General features: G+C 31.4%; 2 protein-coding genes across 3 annotated transcripts in view; both read left to right on the forward strand.

Moving 5' to 3' along the window:
* Positions 1-2,140, forward strand: part of LOC106470346 (DNA polymerase epsilon subunit 2-like) — a 19,257-nt gene extending 17,117 nt beyond the window's left edge. Inside the window, exon 11 of the mRNA XM_022398959.1 lies at positions 1,065-2,140. Coding sequence (XP_022254667.1) covers positions 1,065-1,154 — 90 coding nt within the window. The 3' untranslated portion in view covers positions 1,155-2,140. The remainder of the gene's footprint in view (positions 1-1,064) is intronic.
* Positions 2,141-6,325: 4,185 nt separating this feature from the next.
* LOC106470347 (sprT-like domain-containing protein Spartan) overlaps positions 6,326-19,863 on the forward strand; it is a 20,887-nt gene continuing 7,349 nt past the window's right edge. The window contains exons 1-8 of one of the 2 annotated variants that reach the window (XM_022398960.1): positions 6,451-6,471; positions 7,515-7,601; positions 8,731-8,837; positions 9,616-9,791; positions 12,900-13,008; positions 16,099-16,143; positions 17,507-17,581; positions 18,237-18,474. In XM_022398960.1, the coding sequence (XP_022254668.1) occupies positions 8,733-8,837; positions 9,616-9,791; positions 12,900-13,008; positions 16,099-16,143; positions 17,507-17,581; positions 18,237-18,474 (748 nt within the window). In that variant the 5' untranslated portion in view covers positions 6,451-6,471; positions 7,515-7,601; positions 8,731-8,732. Of the gene's footprint in view, positions 6,472-7,514; positions 7,602-8,730; positions 8,838-9,615; positions 9,792-12,899; positions 13,009-16,098; positions 16,144-17,506; positions 17,582-18,236; positions 18,475-19,863 lie in introns of both variants that reach the window. The other variant, XM_013930897.2, reaches the window with a different exon arrangement.

The raw sequence follows: 19,863 nt of genomic DNA on the forward strand, positions 1-19,863 counted from the left end.
AATCAAAAACCAAAGTGAATTTTTGGTGTGGGATTATGTGCAATCGAATTATTGGTCCATTTTTCTTCAACGAGAGATCAATTACTGCAAATGTCTACCTTGACCTTTTGACTGAATATGTGGCACCACAACTCCAGGACCTTCAACAGACCATCATTTTCCAGCAAGATGGTGCCCCACCACATTGGGGACTGCATGTTCGTGAGTTCCTCAATCAAACATTTCCAGACCGTTGGATTGGAAGGGATGGACCAATTCCGTGGCCGCTACGTTCACCAGATATCACACCTCTGGATTTCTTTCTATGGGGCTATGTTAAAGATATCGTGTATCGATCAAAGATACAGGACATTACTGAACTAAAGCAAAAGATAACAGATGCGATTGCAACCATTGATGAGGCTATGCTACAGCGAACATGGCAAGAAATCGAGTACCGTCTTGATGTGCTTCGTGGGACTAATGGTGCCAATATAGAGATGTATTAAATGAGGTTTAAAAAACTTTGAAAACCACTGAGTACAATAGAACAAGTCTGATAAAGATATCTTATCCATTGCCTTTATAATAAATTTTTTAAATTGTAAAAATACTTTTTGGACACCCTGTATATTCGTGTTGCATAGAAAACAAAGAAACTAGATGTGTTTTGTAAATTGCATTACTGTATTTAAAAAAATTAGGAAAGGTTATGAAAGATTGCTTGTTCTTCATAGTCATTATTTATTTATTTTTTAATACCTGGATAGTTTGTACACTTTAAACAAAAGCAATGGTAATGATATTAATTGAAATCCACATATTAGCTACATTGGAATTTACAAACATTGTTTTAGATTAGAGTTATGACTTTAGTACTTTATAATAATAATAATAAAGAAGAAGAAAGAAGTTAAAAATGTATCCCATGTTTCTGTTTATGTCAGCCACTTTTGACTTTAAATGATAGAACATTTATTTTTCTGAGTGGTAAAGATCAATTTTACCCATTGATGTAGATCACAAATATAATGATCAGGTAAAGAATTAATTATATAAAATCATATCGCATTGTTTTTTTGTAGGGTTCTTTTCCACACACAGATTTTTCCTTCAAGGTCTATCTCCCATCAACGAGGCAGGTTGAAGACAGTCAGATTACAGATGTGCCTTGAACATGCTGACATTCCTCATCATCTTAGCTTATGTTGGTTTTTGAACAGTATTGAAACAGTTAACCGACAAGTGCATTGTATGAAAACTGAAGTGGTATGAAAGATTATTACTTTCAGCATCAAACTGAAAAGTTTGTCTTAAATCGTGACTGAAAATACAGTTAAATTATTAATGGGTGAAATCAAACATCTGTAAATTGAAATGTCATCATTGTTTACCTACCTTTGATTAGTTAGGTGTCATTCATCTTTAGCTTGGAAAGAAAAGTTACTTGCAAAAAAATTTTCATGTAGCCCAAAAAAACGTTTTAAAACATCAATCTGTGAATTGTAATTAAACTCTGCATCATGAACAGTGACTGACAAACAACATAGCTGTACATTTTCTTTAGCATATAATTATTTTTCAGTAGCAGTAAAATAACATAACATTAAAGAACAACAATACTCCTTTTGATCCATCTAGGCCATCCTATTCACTTAATTAAACACTAAAAAACTCTCTTCAATTAACTGCATCCACCACATGGTGGCAAGCCATTCCAAAGTCCAATCACCCTATTAGAAAAATGAAGCTTACTTAACTGAAGATATGATTCCTGCTCTGTCAAAATTTATATTTGTGTCTCCTAGTTTTACCATTCCCACCATTATATAAAAAAATGATACATCAATACCATCAATTCCCTTAACAATCCTAAACACCTCAATTATATCCCCTCCATCTCTTATTTTTTCAAGAGAAAACAAGTTCAGATATCCTAACTTATCCTCCTATGACAACCTTTCCATCCCAGTTATCATCCTAGTAGCCTTCCTATGAATTCTTTACAATAATTCAAGGCCCTTTCTAAGGTAAGGATCCCAAGACTGAACACAGTACTCAAAATGTAAATGAACCAGGGGAAACACCATTTTCAAAAGAAAAGTTTTATTTACAAATTTCTAAAAATGCTTATATTTGAAATTATTGTATATTTCTGTTTAAAAAGATTTTCCTGATTTAATATTTTTCTTGTGTCATTCTTTGGTAATAAAATATATTAGTAATTTTCCATTGTGAAATGTACGTTTTTTTTTACTTTCTCATGACCTAAATAGATTTGTATTACAAATAGTGTTTTCAAAACATTAATACAGTAAACTAAATAGTTTGCACTGAAACTCTATGTCAGTGTAATATTTTTGCATAAAAATGCTTTAGCAGAATACACATCGGAACCAGAACACTGATATCCTTATGATTGTGCAATGCATAGCATATGAAGAGCATAAATCTAGCAAAACCCTAATATTCATACGATTGTGCAATACATGGCATATGAAAGGAGTGTAGCTGAAAAATGTCTTTAAAATTGATTGTACAATGACTGGCATATGAAAGGACTGTAGTAGAACACTAATGTTTTTATAATTGTACAATACCTGACATATATAAAGGATGTGAATTTAGCAGAACACTAATGTTGTTATGATTGTGCAATACCTGCCTAGCATATTAAAGGAGTGTAGAATAACACTGATCTCCTTATAATTGTGCAATGTATAGAATATGAAAAGAGTGAATTTAGCAGAACATTAATGTCCTTATACTTATGCAATATATGGCATATGAAAAATTTGTAGCAGAACACTGATGTTCTTTATGGTCCATTGTGCAATAATTGGCATATGAAAGGAGTGTGGTAGAATATGATTGTGCAATGCATAGCATATGAAAAAAGTGAACTTAACAGAACACTAATGTTCTTATGATTTTGCAATGCATAGCATATGAAGAGCAGAACACTAACATCCTTACAATTGTGAAATGCTTGGCACGTGAAGTGAATGAATCTGTCAGGACTACAAGAGAGACCATTCGAGTAACTTCAATTTTCAGTGTTGAACTATTGCACTGGATTAGAACGGAGTTCATTATAACTTGATACAAGGTGGCTTAAGTGTCAGAGTTTGCAACAAGAACAGTTTGAATTTTTTTAAAACCTAACATTTTTAATTAGAAACCTTTTTATTTCCCACAACCAATATTACATTGTCAGATATTAGAAAAGACACATATATGAATATCTTTTATTTATGTCACTTGTACAAGTCTTACTTTACTGAGTCAGTGTTTTAAGGAATAATGAGACTGGATGTAAGTGTAAAATAAACTGTACAATATTTATTAAATGATATATATAAACATAATATCTGTATTTATGGTTTATGTGTGTCAGACTCACTTTTACTGGACGTTCTCAGTTAAGATTATCTCCAGACTGCCAAATCCAATGTTTCTTAGATTTAAAGAAAACTAATCATCTGAATAACCATAGAACTACATTGGTGTCAACATCCTTACATAAGGTCGCATAAAGCAATGTTCTCCATGAATATTTCCTTCTTTGAGAATAACAAAGGTAACTTGAAATGATTAACTTAATGGTTTTCTCGACCACCTGTTGTGTGAAACCTGCACATATTCAAAACGAAAAATAAATATTATCATACTATAAGAAAATATAAACCCATGGTCTATTTAAATACCAACGTATCTTTAGAGTCGTACAGTTCTCAGAGGTAAATTAATGTCATTTCACACATTGTGTACATTTAAAGATTCTTGGTATGACAAGAAAGACATTCATGCACACCAGATGTTTCTGTAGTGTCGAAAACGGAACAGCTCAGAGGTCTTTTGTATACTTTCCTACAAAGGTTTTTAGTAAAAAAATTTGGGCTTTCCAAGTCAAAACAGCACAGCTGAGAGTCCAAAGATGTAGAAAAAAACTAAGATTGGTTTTGGCGTGTTTCAATTAACCAACCCTAAACAACAGCAAAGCTGAATGCCACAATCAGGATGCACTACTTCTGCATCTCGGACCCAAATAACAAATCACAAGTAAACCTAGCAACAGAAGTTAGAGAAGCAGAAACTGTGGTCAATGAATGATACATGTAAAGATAATTTATTTACGTCATGTGAGGTGATTAGATGTGACTAAATTTCATCATAAAAATATCATTGTAAATACCATATTGTTACGACAGCGGAAGTCACGTGACGCTGGTAACACATAATAAGTTCTAGAAAGATCGGAGAATATCACGAATAATCCAGTATTTGCTAGGCGCACTCTATTCTTCTATATAAGTGCGCCAGACAATTAATCGGGATTGAATAGCAGACAGAGAGAATGAAGATATAGACGGACAATTGAGTCAAGCGCGGTAGTAAGTAAAGTCATGAATCGTTCGTTGTAAATTATAGCGTGTGTTGAAGTTAAGGTGACTGTGGAAATTAAGTGTATTACAAAGTTGAATTGAGAAAGAATAAACTAGTTTTATTTGAGAAAGGACTTGTATCGCTGAAGTTCTTCAGAAAGAATTTTTACGAGTAATTAAAAACGACCAGAGACGTAACAATATATTTTAAATGGGTTATTTTTTTTAAATTCGTAATATGTCTGTTTTCCATCAGATTCTCATTTATAATGTATGGGTATCTATTTGCATATTTAATTATTTGAATAAGAAATTAATGCATAATTTAAACTAGGCCTACTGTAATGTTGAAGTACAGAGGTTGAGTACATTATATTAAAATGATTTTGGAGATTGATCACTTCCTTAGAGTCCACGTCATCAAGTCTGGTCATACTCGATCTCATGACTGTGCATCTTAACAGTAGCTCTACAGTTGCTTGAAGTTTGCAATGGTTAAACAGATATGTTGTGAAACAACTTCTGTCTATTTTCCAGATAGAGATCCTTCTTCATTATGTTGCCTGGGTCACATAGATGGCTTTTGCCACTGACCTTTGTGTTCGTGGATTCTCATCAGTTACAAAACGCCAGACTTTTATTACCATGGCTGTGGTAAGACTTGTTGTAAGTTTCATTATAGATGGTTCTGGGTTCAAAGTTGTTTTCCAATCCCATTAAGTACAAAGGATATTCCTGTCTTGAAATTCCCGGCCCCAACACATGTTTATGGTTTGAGTGTATGAATATTGTTACGCCTCGGTTCGTTAGTTAATTTTCCGTAAAAATTCTTTCCGATGAAACTTTAGCGACACAAGTCCTTTCTTAAATAAAACTGGTTTATTCTTTCTGAATACAAATTTGCAATACACTTAATTTCCACAGTCGCGCTATAACAAACGCTATAATTCACAACGAACGTCTCACGTGCTCAACTCAACAATACTCTGTCCGCAGTTCAATTACACATTGTTCCCCGTCGCTTCTTGGCCGGTCTTATATATACAAGACTACCCCATATCTAATAGTCTCCCGACGCTTCATGAACGTTCTAGAAGCGCGTGGCGTGTTACTAGAGTCACGTGCCTCTGCTGTCGTAACAATATTTTGCATCCGGAAGGGCTGTTAAATGCTTTTCCCAAAACGGAATACTTTTCAGTGACATCATACTACCTACGCACGCCAAATATTATCAAAATGTAGTTCGGCTGTGGTTTTGACGTGACATGCTGATCTGCATATTCGAAATTGTTTTAATGTAAACTACCCAACCCTCGGTATGTCAACATTTTAAACACATCAATAGATTTATCATTATTGAATATTTCTTACAAAAAAATGGAAAACTTTAATTGGTGAATATAATTATTATCATTCAGAGACATATTGAGAAAAGTGTTCGACTTATTTGTTGATGCTTAATTTGCAATAAATTGCTGCTAAAACATGAAAAAAAAAAAAAACATTTCGAAAAGTACAAAAGAAAACAACACACCTGAAGGTCTAATTTTAAGATAAATTTTGCAATTTTCCCACCTTCTAGCCGCTTTCATGGAACGTCATAATGACAAAATTCAAAATCGCCCGAAGAAGGGCATCTGGAGCCAAAACATTTTCGTTTTCTATATTGTGTGGTATAATTTCCATTCGTTTTTGTTTTCGATTATATTATAGATATGATTTAGCCGAAGTTATTGAAAATTGTTTGATAGATATGCAAAATAAAAATAATAAATTCGCCAATTTCATAGACTTTAATTGAAACTCCAAAAGTTTTTTTGTTTGTTTATTTGTTGTTAAGCGCAAAGCTACTGGGGGCACTTCAGAGCTGAAATCGTGATAAAATTAAGAAAATAAAGATTATCCCGTTTAAGCACCATCTAGTCGTGAAATATACATATATGTCCTCTAGGTGGCGGATTTTTGCGTTTGAAAGATGTTGAGACTGGTTTCACTTTCACGATTCGTGTAGTTGAATAGTTTTACTAATAGTAATACTACATATGTGTATATATTTCGCTGTTTTTGAAATTTTTGCATCAATATCAAACATCATTTTCCTCGAACGGTAACATTCTTTAATTTATTTCGTGAAATTGGTTTATAATTTTGAACTGAAGCATTTTTATCTCTGTGTGTGTTAAACTAATATAAATATTTTCCGAACTTACAAAGTTAAACTAAGTTAACTTAAAAATTTAAGCTAATTCAATATAGATTATAATAAGATTAGCGTATAAGACTGTAACATTATTAGTAAATTATTAACATTACTCATAGAATTGTATTCGTAATCTTTTCACTTTTTTCGAGTTTTGAGTCATATTATGATAGAAGTTAAATAATTTATACTATTACTATATAGCAAATCAGAATATTGTAACATAACGTAAAATATAAAAATTACTTGGACGTTTGTCATGGGCTGTACTTTGATAACATGCGTGTAAGAGAAGGCAAAATATTGTTGATTAAATTTCAACTGCCTACTAGTGAATTATATGTATATTTTGTAAATAAACAGTGGAGTTTTATGAATTTGTCTTCCATGTGTTTAAAAATAAAAACACATTATCTGTGGTGATATCTGAGAAACCACTAATGTTAAAGAAATTTACTTTACATTATACTTCTGCTAGTAGTTTGGTCAGTTTTCGTAGTAATGAAAACCTCAAGTAATCTCACTGTTAACATGGATACTCAAAATTGAAATACCAAAGAGTCACTAAATAAACTAAATTTTGGTGGAAATTACATGCTCTTCTTTTAATAGAATCACTAATTTTTTAAGAGTGAGTAATTTATGAAATACTGTTTAACTATATGCTAGATGAATTTAACACAGGCCTTTTAAATGTTAGAGTCCCATAACAGCACATCTTTCAGTGTGCAGTCCAGGTAACAGTGCACTATCCCTATTCCAAACCACTCACTACAGGGAGGCAACTAGCCTGGCAGAAACCAGTTTTAATTTTTACTTTATTATTAGTAATTTTTATGTAACTTTTTTAACACCAGGTATCTAGTGTATATAAGAGGGTTTTCATACTTTTACTTCTAATATACACTTGAGCCTGAGGAGACTAACACAGATTCTCCTCTCTTCAACAGATAAAGATTTCTGTATTTTGAACTAGAGTACTGTGATACATGAAGGAAAGGAAATCATATTTGTGATTTGGTGGAGACATTAACAAGGTTGTTTGAAATAAAATTGAAACTTACTTTTGTATTACCTAAAACTAAGAAAGCAATCTGGCCGTGATATTAACTAGTAATTGTTTGAATTTTCTGTAATGATTTATTTTTTGCTATAGAAATATGTAATTTTAAAATGATTTAAAGATCTAATTCAAGCAGTATTTAAGGGGCCTTAAAGGCTATAAAATCAAATTAAAGTTATTTGAACTTGTCTTATAATTTTGGTTAGACTTATGAAAGAAATCACCCAAACATGAAAGTTACATAAATCAGAATGACAAAAAAGGTGAGCTATTCATGCAAAGCATAGGTTGTTGTCAAAAGTCTTATTGAGACAAGCTAATTATACAAAAAAAAAAGATTAAACGTGTGAAAAAAACAATCTAAATCTGAGGTTGATAAAATACATATACATGGTTTTTTTTGTGTGTGTGAGTAATTTTAAACCTAAAATCTTAAAAGTATCACAGAGTTTATTTTTGGTATTCTATTGTACACACATTTATAAATTTATTTAACTTTTATTGGAAGGAACTATTGATAAATAACCTTTTATTGCTGTTACTATAGGCATAAATCTTACACTTCATATATTTAGAAACTGAATCTTGTCATTTGGTTGAGTCAAAACCCTTTACTTGCATCATTTAACTTGTAGGTTATACACCATTATGTATATGGTTACATCTTACAAACTATGCATCACAGTCAATTAAAGAGAGAGATTTTTACTTGAGTGCTAACTCTATGTGTAGTTGACTTGCTGCTCTTTATTTACTTTGTCAGAAATGCAAATTAAGTTACTAAAGAATTCAAAATTATGTGCTAAAATAACACATAAACATAGATTTTAGGACAGTCGATTTGCATGTATACTCGTGATGACACAGAAGTCATGAAACTTGTGAAATTGAAAATCTTTATGAAGACAGCATCATAAGCATGGTTTGATATTTTACTTTACCCTTTTTTAAATGATTTTATTTATGTGTTGATGTTATTAGTTTTAACTTTGTTAAAGCTAAATATTTTAAGGACTTATTTGCTATTTAAGACCTCAGCTGTTGTCTTTTGTTTCATATCTCTTTCACTAAAGTCATTACGTATCTTTCCTTTAATACCTTAGATATGTATAGGGATGAAGATTTTGCCCTTGCTCTTCAGCTTCAAGCTAAATACGATGAAGAGGCAGCACAACAGCTAAACTATCAATATAATGAAAAAACCACAAAGGTATAAGATAAGGTTATCTTACAAGTTTGAAATTGTTTATCTTTAATAGCCAATAGTGCATGTTTCATGAAAAGTAGTATTGCATATACTTGGATGTTTTATTTTATGGATGTACTGAAAGTCAGTATTAAGACACTTTTGAAAACGAGAAAACAAAATCCATGTAGTGACAACCAAAACTGGTGTAGATTATCAATTTTTAGAAATTACTTTTTCCAACAGGTTTTATAATGATGAAATTGTATAGTAAATAGACCATTGGTTATGCAATTTAGATGTCATATTCTAATGGTTAAGATTTTTTACTGATCAAAGCAAGCTACTTACACAGATGAGATCTAAAAACCCAAGTCAAGGGTACAACATGATAAATCTGTTTAAGAATATCATGATATTTAATAAATTAATAAAAGCATGATAAAATCATAATTTCAGTTTGAGCTTTTATTTTCAATTCCCCTCTGGTTCAAAGTGACAACTTTATCAGTTGCTTCAAGTTTTGTAAATTCTTGAGGTCAGAGTTATTTTAAATCAAATTAAGCCATTGTGAAATATACTATGAGAAAGCAACATTCAAAAGAGTAAGGTATTTGGGGTAGAGTTCCCTAATTTAATAAACAGTGATCCATTAGGAGAAATTTTTGAATTTTTTTTTCATATGACAAAAATATATTTCATGTAAGTAATTAATATAGTTATGAAATATTAATGGATAGATAGATGTTTACATATATGAAGATATTTATCATTAATAAGTTTGGTGCACTTTTGTTTACAGGATTTTGCTTCAAAAAAGAAGAAACATAGTAAGGAGAGTATGTCAATTGTGGATGAGTTTTGGGAAGTGAATGACCCAAATCCAGACATCCATGGTCTGTTTCTTGAATTTAACGATACCTATTTCTGGGGAAGATTACAAGGAGTAGAAGTTAGATGGAGCCCACGTATGACATTGTATGTAGATGTTTCTCCTTATGATCCAAAGCAGGTGTACTATACCAATTGTATTAGTTAAGTCTGTGTCTGTTTATCACATGAATTGTACATATTCTTGCATTTTGTGGAGTGTTTTTTAGCAAATTTTATACTTATGGTATTACCAGACTCAGTGTTCATGTACATGATATTGAAAACCATTATATTGCAATAATACATATCTGGTTGCATTTTAGCAAAGAAAATCTTAAATTTTGTATTTAAAATGTTAAAGAAAATCATACCAAATTTTTTGTTTTTAAAAATGCAAAAAAAGTTTTTCTCAACAAATGCACCATTAGTATTTCTTGCAAAGACCCCTAACTCCCCCTTCTTCAATTTGATAATTTTATGTTATACTGTGGTGTGATGTAGCTCTGTTCTTGGTGTTAATTATACCATTATTGGCATATGTGGTGTGTTCATCATGTTGAGCAATGAGTGTGAATATTGTGAAGACAATCATCTGCTCAGAGAATATTTGATCACAGTATTTATTTTCAAGGGAGGTGGGGGGGGGGGTGTTAACAATAAAAACTTTTAAGTCAAAATGTTGGAATCATTGGTTGGGGTGGGGTGATGTAATAATTGCAGTCCACCACATTAATTCAGTTTACACTGTAACAGTTGTTGTAAGGCAATTTACATCTCAACTACTACTTTGTTTGTTATATACCAGGTAACCTGAAAAGCTCTGATATTAATTAGGTAAAAGGCCTCATCAGCAGAGCCACCAAGAGCTTTCATGGGCCACAGGGAATGATTGGTATGTAGGGCCCTCTCTCACAATCAGTTTCACCTCTACTTTCTCCCAAGTCTCCTTTGTGACAGTGGGCTCCAGGAAATTTTCCCTTGCTTCACTGCCCTCTCGGTGGGACTGCTCATCAACACTAGATATAATAAATATTGTGTGGTAGACATTATCTATTCTTCTTTACTTTCACACAGAAGCTCTTATTAATAGTCATTGTGAGTAAGTTTTACTGTTTTTTATTTTACAGACATATATATTGTGTGCATGCTGTAGGTTTGAACAATGCAGAAACTTTGACCTTTCTCTTTTTTTAATTGCTTATTTTATAGTGTAAGCCATTCTAGTACCATGTGTTACCAAGATTTTTCAGAACATGAAATAAGTGCTTATAAGTTGTATTGAACTCAAGAATTGTTCGAACTGTTTCAAGTATTAACAGATTATGAATTAATTTTGCAAATATACTGAGTAGTAATCCAAAAACTAAGTAGATCTAAAATTATAATTGTAGGATGTGTTTTTGCTTCATACCATTATTACATCAGCTGTTGGTAATTTGTCTTCACTGAATTTTGTTACGCTGAATTTCTCACTGAGTGCTTGTAATTACAGTGACATAGAATGTGTTATCTTAGACAATAAAGTGAGTATAATTGAGATCAAGAACAAAAATCATCTTACATCTGTACACACAAGACATAAAACTAGATTCCTGTCAGCATTGTCTTACTTTTTTATCTATATAGAAAATTGCTTTTTTTTTATCAAAAACAGAAAGAATATTAATTAAACTTTTTCATAACAAGGGCTAACTTTTTAAAGCTGTTTTAAGGGGGGAAATGTATAAGTAAGCATTAATTAAACATCTTCTACACTTTGAAACCATAGTATCATAAAACAAGTCACTGACACTGAAGGCAATTCACTGATGCTTGCTCTCTTTTTAAAGTAAAATGTCTTATGTAAAACAAAGTTTTGAAAACTGTCTCTGTGAGTATCATGTTCAGGTATAAAAGACTGTAGGTTAACCTGTTAGTGTTTGTGGTATATCTAATAGCTAAACAAGATCTGTATTTATCTTTTTTTTGTGTATGTGTAATTTTTATCAAAGAAAGCTAACAAATTTGCATGAATCTATATTAAGAGATAGAGGTTATATATATATTATGTTTGATTCTGTTTATTTGATTTGACTTGAGTTAACAAAAAAAGCTAATAATGGTTCCACATGATCACAAATAATGCATTTATGGTAATTTTTGATTTGCTACATATTTTGATTGAGTTCAGATTACTTGGCCATTTACGAGTTAATGTTCAAGTGTTATCAAAAGTTCCTGGGTTAAAGTTTTTACCTTGTACATCTCCTGCTACATATATGAAAACCAAATCTAAACAATATGACCTGTCAGAAATGAACAAAACATTAATTTCATGATAAGAAGATCACCTTAAAATATGAAACACATTCTACACCCATAACACAATCGTTTTAAATCCAACCAAAGTTAAATTAAATGCAGCACAATATGACAGTTGTAGACTGTGTGCAATTTTCATTAACACAAAATTAATTTGCCCTACTGTAATCCAATTAAAATTTGCTAAAATATAAAATCACCTGTTATTACTACTGTCTGCAATTATGTGGATGCATCGTGGAATATAGTTTTAACATCTTACATCTAGGAAATTTTGGGAAATGTTGAGAAAAAGTGCACATATATTTCAAGAAAATGTACTCAACATATGATATTGCTGAAGTACATAAAGAACTTCTAAATACATAATGATTAGCAAAGTGGATCCCATATATAATGTTTTAAAGCTCAGCAACTGTGTTACTACATAATAACACAACAGTTCCAATTTATTTATTATTGATACCTTGTTTTTTTCCTCCTGAGGTAAAGAATCATAGTATTTTAAGAGTAAAACAGGCAAATATTAAATATTATTGAAAGTAATATTAGATAATGCAAGACCCAAAGCTTATATATATATATTCCATATTTTTTGCAGAAAGCCTATAACATTCTTACATCTGCACATACTAGTAAAATATTACTCAGAATAGTGATGTCTTTTTTACCCTTGCACCATTATTTTCTAACAGACACACACACACTTAGCAATACTGTATTGATTCTGTCCACTAATTATTGACAAAATAAGGTTGTATACTGTTATGTTTCTGAAGCTACAACATTAACAAGAACTGATGTAAAACATAAAATATCATTTACTACATGAAAGATTAACTCGTAAGGTATCATAAGTGCTGGTTGGGGGAAGTTTTATAACAATAAACATACAATATTTTTATTTCACAGATGTGCTGGATTATGTTCTTATGAAGGAAGGGGAGGTTTGTGTTCTATTCGACTGAGCACACCACTTTTGAAACTACGACCACGAAAAGACTTGGTTCAAACTCTTCTGGTTGGTACATTTTGTTTTTAATATTCTTACAATGTTAGATATTATATTCTTTGCATGTGTGTATTTCTTATCTATCAAATGTATTATGTACATGGTTGTTATGTAAGATTTAATGTGGCTTGAGCATTTGTTAGTAAACATTGTAAAATGGAGATCAGAGGTTGTTGTAAACAGACCAATTATCAAAACCAAAAATTCTGAGCTAGGCAATTTATTTTCTAAGTTGGGGAAATTAAACGTTATCGATGCAAAAAATTAGAGGAAGTATTATGATATTGTTTCTTAAGTTTCTCATAAGTTTTGCTCTTATGTTTTTTATGCTTTTTTATTGGTTTATCACAGTTTATCTGGCAGCCATCTTGATTTTGGATTATTGTTTATATTGTCCTCTATAAAAAGTAAACACTTCCAGTATTTCTTTATGTGCATCAACTTTTTTTTTTTGTTACCAGCCAAGACATCAGGTGATATTATAGCATATATCAATATTCTAAATCTCAGTGCACGTGTAACTTGCATTTTTGAAAGGCTGGACCCGAGATAATTTCTCACCAAATATCTAGAGTCTATTGTTGAAATGTTTGTTTTGTAATTATTATTTTCTTTTACTGTATAAGTATACAGGTATATAAAACATTTTATTAATTTAAGACTTGAAAACAGTTTTTATATATACAATTAACTTAATACGGTATTTGTAAGGATGTTATTTTCATTCATTTGTCCACCAAAAGTTCTAGCCATGCTTTCTTCATATTAACTCAAATCACCTTCCTGTAGTATGGCATCTGGCCAGTGTTGAAATTAATGACATCATACAGGAGGCCCGGCATGGCCAGGTGGTTAGGACGCTCGACTCGCAATCTGCGTGTCGCGGGTTCGCATCCCCATCCCACCAAACATGATCGCCCTTTCAGCCGTGGGGGCGTTATAGTGTGATGGTCAATCCCACTATTCGTTTGTAAAAGAGTAGCCCAAGAGTTGGCGGTGGGTGGTAATGAGTAGCTGCCTTCCCTCTAGTCTTACACTGCTAAATTAGGGACGGCTAGTGCAGATAGCCCTCGTGTAGCTTTGCGCAAAATTCAAAACAAACAAATCATACAGGATTAAGTATCAGTCGTATTTACAAGTATCATAAGTTGCACAACTTAACTTACTTTCCACAGCAAATACTTCTTGATCATTACTGTAAATATTTTATGTAGAAAATTTATGATCTGAACTATACTAATGATGCATAAATATAAATTTATATTTTTCACTGATCAAAAATTAAAGCTTCATTTTATCATTATTACTTCTTTTGTATAAAACAAGAAGACTACAGGAGCTCTAAAACTACTAGAACATTGTTGGGTAGCTATCCAGTTGCTGAGCTAAATCACAGTTGTAAAACACATAGTTTGGCTTCAATATGTCACTAGTGCAGCTGTAAATTGTGAAGCTACTGCTACCAAATATTTTTTCGTTTGTGAAGGAAGAGCAATGAAGATCAAGAAATTGAAACAATAAAAACGAAAATTTGCATATTTGACTTCTAGTGCTTTACACTTGGTCATAAAAGTAAACATTGGTTTTATATATATATATATATTTGTTTTCAGTTAACTCCTTTAAACACTTTTCTGCACAAGTCACTGTGTTACCTTAAAAATTTAATTAAACACCTTTACTGTCAATGAATGTGAATAAAATTAATATCATAATGTATGTTATAATTTGAAGTTTTATTTTATCCAAGTTATAAGTCCTTTATTTCGAAATACACCTTTAAAACTACATAAAATTTCAGATGTATTCTCACATGACCAATGAGCTATGAAAATTCTCTACTTTGTCTTTCTGTATCTTCAATAATACAATGGTAGTTGAGTAGAGGTATGTCTAGACAATAAGATGGTTACATAAACTTTGGACTCATTCATTTAAAAGTTCTCTGAATGAATACAGTTGAAACAAGTAATAAATTTTTTCAACCCCTAACAGCTACCATGCCCACCTGCAACAGATTTGTTTGAGCTTTAGACCCTACATGTAGATGTTACATACACATGTATACTCATTAGAAAGAGCTCATTTTACACTATAATCTAACAATGGGTATTTTGAAATTGGCATGCAGTTGTCGTCACGGATTACATGTAATTGATTGTAGTATTGTTGGCTGCTTTATTGACTGACTATAGCACCTACAGTTATTTCTTAAATAAATATGTTATAGTTAGAGAAACAGTTTAAATTGTATTTAGGTCGTACTATTATATTTTAGTTAATTATTTATTAGTTTTATTTTAAAATACATAATTAAAAGGTTTAAACATATTTCAAATATACATCATACTTTGCGTCCATTATGTGCTGAATGAAAATTTTGCTGAAGGGCTGTGCATGTCTCCGAAAGAAACTGTAATATGCCTTGAGGGCACTGTTGACTTGTGTCAAGATGAATAATAAGTGGTAAAGAACAAGAAAGGAAAATAAAACATTAAAAATTAACTATATATGAAAAGGAAAAGACCTGAAATTACGAATTTAACAAAAGGAAAATCTTTAAAAATATTCTACAAAAAATTAAAAGATATGTATTTTTTTCTACTTCCTAATTTTAATTATTTTATTACATTATAGATTGATTATAATAGCTAGAGCTAGTGATATTGTAGAGAAAATAAAATATAAACATTTACCTTTAAAAAATTTTGATATCCTTTAAGTAGGTTCTAGAAATTATACAAATGAAATATGAAAAGTATAAAATGAAAAAAAAGTATTTTTATGCTTAAAATGAAAGTCGCCTTGCATTCAGTTCAATAACATATTTTTAGTAAAAACACTAAATTATAATAATGTCATTATTTGTGTACAAGGTACTTATGATCTTTAACAAAATCTTACCAGTTTTTGAGATAATACATTAAGAAATTACCACATGTATTGCTGTACAAGTGAAATTTGCGACTCGATTTCTGCAAATTGCACGGGCCTACCGCAAAAGGGTTAAGATATTAAATTACTTTTAACTTGTGTATATTGTGTGTGGCTGCACTTAACATAATGTTTTGGTAATCTCCATCTCTTTTTTTTTTCCAGCATGAAATGATCCATGCATATCTGTTTGTTACCCAAAACAATAAGGTAAGTCTGTAGGTTGATACTGTGTAAAATTACGTACTTGTGTTTATGCTGAGCCAGTGTTCAGTAAATTATATACATGATACAAAAAGGTTGATGTGACTGTGTAAAAGTGAGCTGTATGTTGTATATTATTGTTTAGTGAATTATAACAAACATATCTGTAAGTCTAAAGTGAGAATATATAGTTATTAAAGGCTTATTAGTGAGATACATGTCTGTGCTGAGATATGTGTATTGTTAATATGAAGTTTAAGTTCTCTGAGGGATTTTATTAAGTGTTTTTCAATTGGAATGTTAAAAAATTTTCTTTATATACACTAGTTAAAAAAATACTCAAATTTGTTTCACTTGTCACTTACCATATTTCATTTTAAATGTTAAATATTGTATTATTTCATTTTGTTTAATCTTGATTTTATAGATTTTTTGTGTCTTTTGATGTTCCGTTTTTTGAGACGCAAAATGATGTAGCGTATAACATAGAAAATTTAATTGTTTGAAGGCATGAATCATACTTACAAGTTATAAAAACTAGAAGGTGTGGGTAGGGATGGTTCTGTTGGTATGTCATTTCTTATATACTTTTTATCTTCTTTGTTTTTTACATTATCAAGAGAAATCTCCCAGTTTTTCCTTGCCAGTTGTGTAAACAAGTACTATAAGTTGTGCAATTTGACTTACTCTCCACAGCAAACACTGCTTGGTTATGTGTTATAAAACTCAAAATACATTTTGTGGTTTGTTAGTTAGAGAGACATTGTAAATGGTAGTTAAAGTTCTTCTGTGTTTGTAGTTTTAGATATCACTCTCCATTAATAGAGGGTATGTTCTCTCGTGTGATTAAGAACAAAACCCCAATACTGAAGTGTTGGATTGGCTATTAAGGTATTGTGACTAGTTAGGTTAACTGGCTACGGAACATGACAACTTAACAAAGGCCCAGTGAATGTTAGCTTTTTTTTTTCATGATCTTTACCCTAACTACACAGAAGTGGCAAGCATGCAGGGCTGTAGATCCAAATGTTAACCAATCCCACTGTTCAGTTAAGAGGATCCATGAAGGCAGTATGTGCTGCTGATCAGCTTCCCTCCTTGTTATCAACAGTTCTAAATTAAGAACGGTTATGCCTAAATCTTAGTGTGTCTGACCTTGGCATTTAGCCTGTGTATGGCAAAAAGTACCATTTGGGTTGAAAATACCAAATACATGGAGGAATAATTTGTAACTTTCTAGAGTATTAAAACAATTTATCTCTCCTGTGTTTTATTAAATAATTACATAATTTTGAACTTTGTAAATTGATAATTCTTTTAGAATAATGTCTTTTTTGTGAAGTTAATAACTTTGTTTTTATCCATTCAGGATCACGATTCTCATGGCCCAGAGTTTCACAAACACATGACAAGAATTAATTTATTGACAGGAGCCAAAATAACTGTAAGTGCTATACAGAATTGTAGAATTGATTTTTTTCTAAACACTAGAATTCTGTTTCTATACAATTTAATGATGTGCTTTGAAAATAGAAAGTATTTTCCTATAATAATATGACTATAATAGCTTTTTCCCATACAAACTCAAAAAAAGAAAGATTGACATAATATTAGTCCCCTCTGTACTTCACTGAGAGTGGATTGGCTCAGTGATAGATTTTTGTTTTTTGGAGTTGGCAAGCTGGGTTCAAATCTGTGCAATACTATAAAGTATTCCCAGCACTTTAAGCTGTGTGTGCATTATAGGAGTGGCAGTCAATCCTTTAGCATGTGTAGTAGGGTATGTCTGTTTGGCTGCCTTCCCTCTGATCAGTGGTTTAAAATTATGAATGGTGGCAGATAGCCTTATTAGCTTTGCCATAAATACAACTACTGTAATTAGCTAAGTATATTGATATGTGAAAAAAGAAGATCTCATTTTTGGTAATATACATGTTGTATGAAAACTAAAAATCCTAACAAAGTTGCAAAGCTATAAGGTTGTATAATATGGAGATAAAGGTATTTTAGGATAGCATTAGTCTTTTTCTTTTGTCCAAGTTACTATATGCATATTTTGCTATCTTAACTCTATTGCATAGTCTTGTATTGATTTTCAGGTTTATCATAATTTCCATGATGAAGTCAATGAATATCGGCAACACTGGTGGAGATGCACGGGTCCTTGTCAGAAAAGGCCACCCTACTATGGAATAGTTCGTAGAGCAATGAATAGACCACCAGCACCTAGAGACTTCTGGTGGGAAGAACACCAAAAGTCTTGTGGAGGAGTTTATGTGAAGATTAAGGAACCAGAAGAAAAGTCAAATAAAAGAAAACCTAGTGATAAACAGGAAGGTGAGAGGTGTAAAGATGTATTACTGTAACACTTGGTCAACCCAAACTTAAAAATAATTCTAGAAAACTCTCGGTATCATGCTGTATTAAAGTTAGAAGTAGATTTAGGCATAAGAACTGTGGCTCAAATCATTAACTGCAAGTGTTTCTGACTTTTTTAATCTTTCCTTACAGTCCTTTCAATTATGGTATCAGAGACTCCAAGTCAGATATGTGTAAAATTAATATTTCTGATTTTCCTTGACACAACTCATTGTCCAAGAGATTTTTTTTCATTACCAGAATTATCAGTTGGAATGAACCTCTGGTAGTTTATTTTTTACAATATATACATTTTCGCACCTCTGAGTTGAACCCAAAACCTGTCAAGCATCAGGCAAGTGGTATACTTACCATACCAAAGAGTTAACCCCCTCGTGCTTGCTAGTAAGTCACTTTTTAACAGTTCAAATTACCTTTAAACAATGATGACCTAAACTCTATCTCAAATGATATTTGAATGCAGTGCAAGAACCTTAGTGCACCAGTGTAAAACATCAAAGTTGATTAAAAAAAAAGCTTGTTAAGCTAAACAAATAGAATTAAAATAATGTTTGACTGCAACCTTAATCTTTTAGATACCTCTGATATAAACTCTTCATTAATAAAGAAAATTGTTATAAGAAATTATAAGTTCTTTAAAAATAACAATGTCCTGATATAAAAGACTGTTTAGTTTAGATGAATAAAACTCCTATAACCCGAGTGCTTTTGAAAAGTGGACCTATGAAAAGCCTTCAGGTTATAGGGTTTTATTCATTTCTATCAAGACTTTTTGAACCTATGTGTTTTTCTAACATCATGAATGTTTAGATGTTATTGATTGATTTGTTTTTCTAAGTGAATATTTTATTATTGTTTAGTTTTTGTTATAATAAGAGTTAAAAGCAGACAGATAATAGCAGAAGAAAGTAAAGTTACAAAAAGAAAAGTTAACTACCATAGAAGTGATAGGCCTAACGTTTAATTTGTTAGGGTAAGATTAACAGTAGAAAAGAAGATAAGAAAAATAATTTATTCCATCAAAGCATGTTTATAAGGTAATTGAATCAACTTGAGTGCACTTTGATAAAAGGAACAAAGGATCTTCAGAAGAAAGAAGACCAAACGATTATGGTAACTCCCACCACAAAACTGTAAGTGAATCATACACACAATACTATGGAGGTAGTAATAGAGAAGATAGTTTGGCTTGGCAACTGAAATTCTAAAGTAATTGAATAGGCCTAATGGACATTTGACAAGGAGAGAACTACAAGTGTGATGAGTTTGTTGTACACAGCGTGGTCACAAGTAAATAGACACCACCTTTTCAGAAAAATGAAATTTTTCACACACATTCACATGAAT

Source organism: Limulus polyphemus, unplaced genomic scaffold (assembly GCF_000517525.1).
Source record: "Limulus polyphemus unplaced genomic scaffold, Limulus_polyphemus-2.1.2 Scaffold3956, whole genome shotgun sequence".
Lineage (NCBI taxonomy): Eukaryota > Metazoa > Arthropoda > Merostomata > Xiphosura > Limulidae > Limulus > Limulus polyphemus.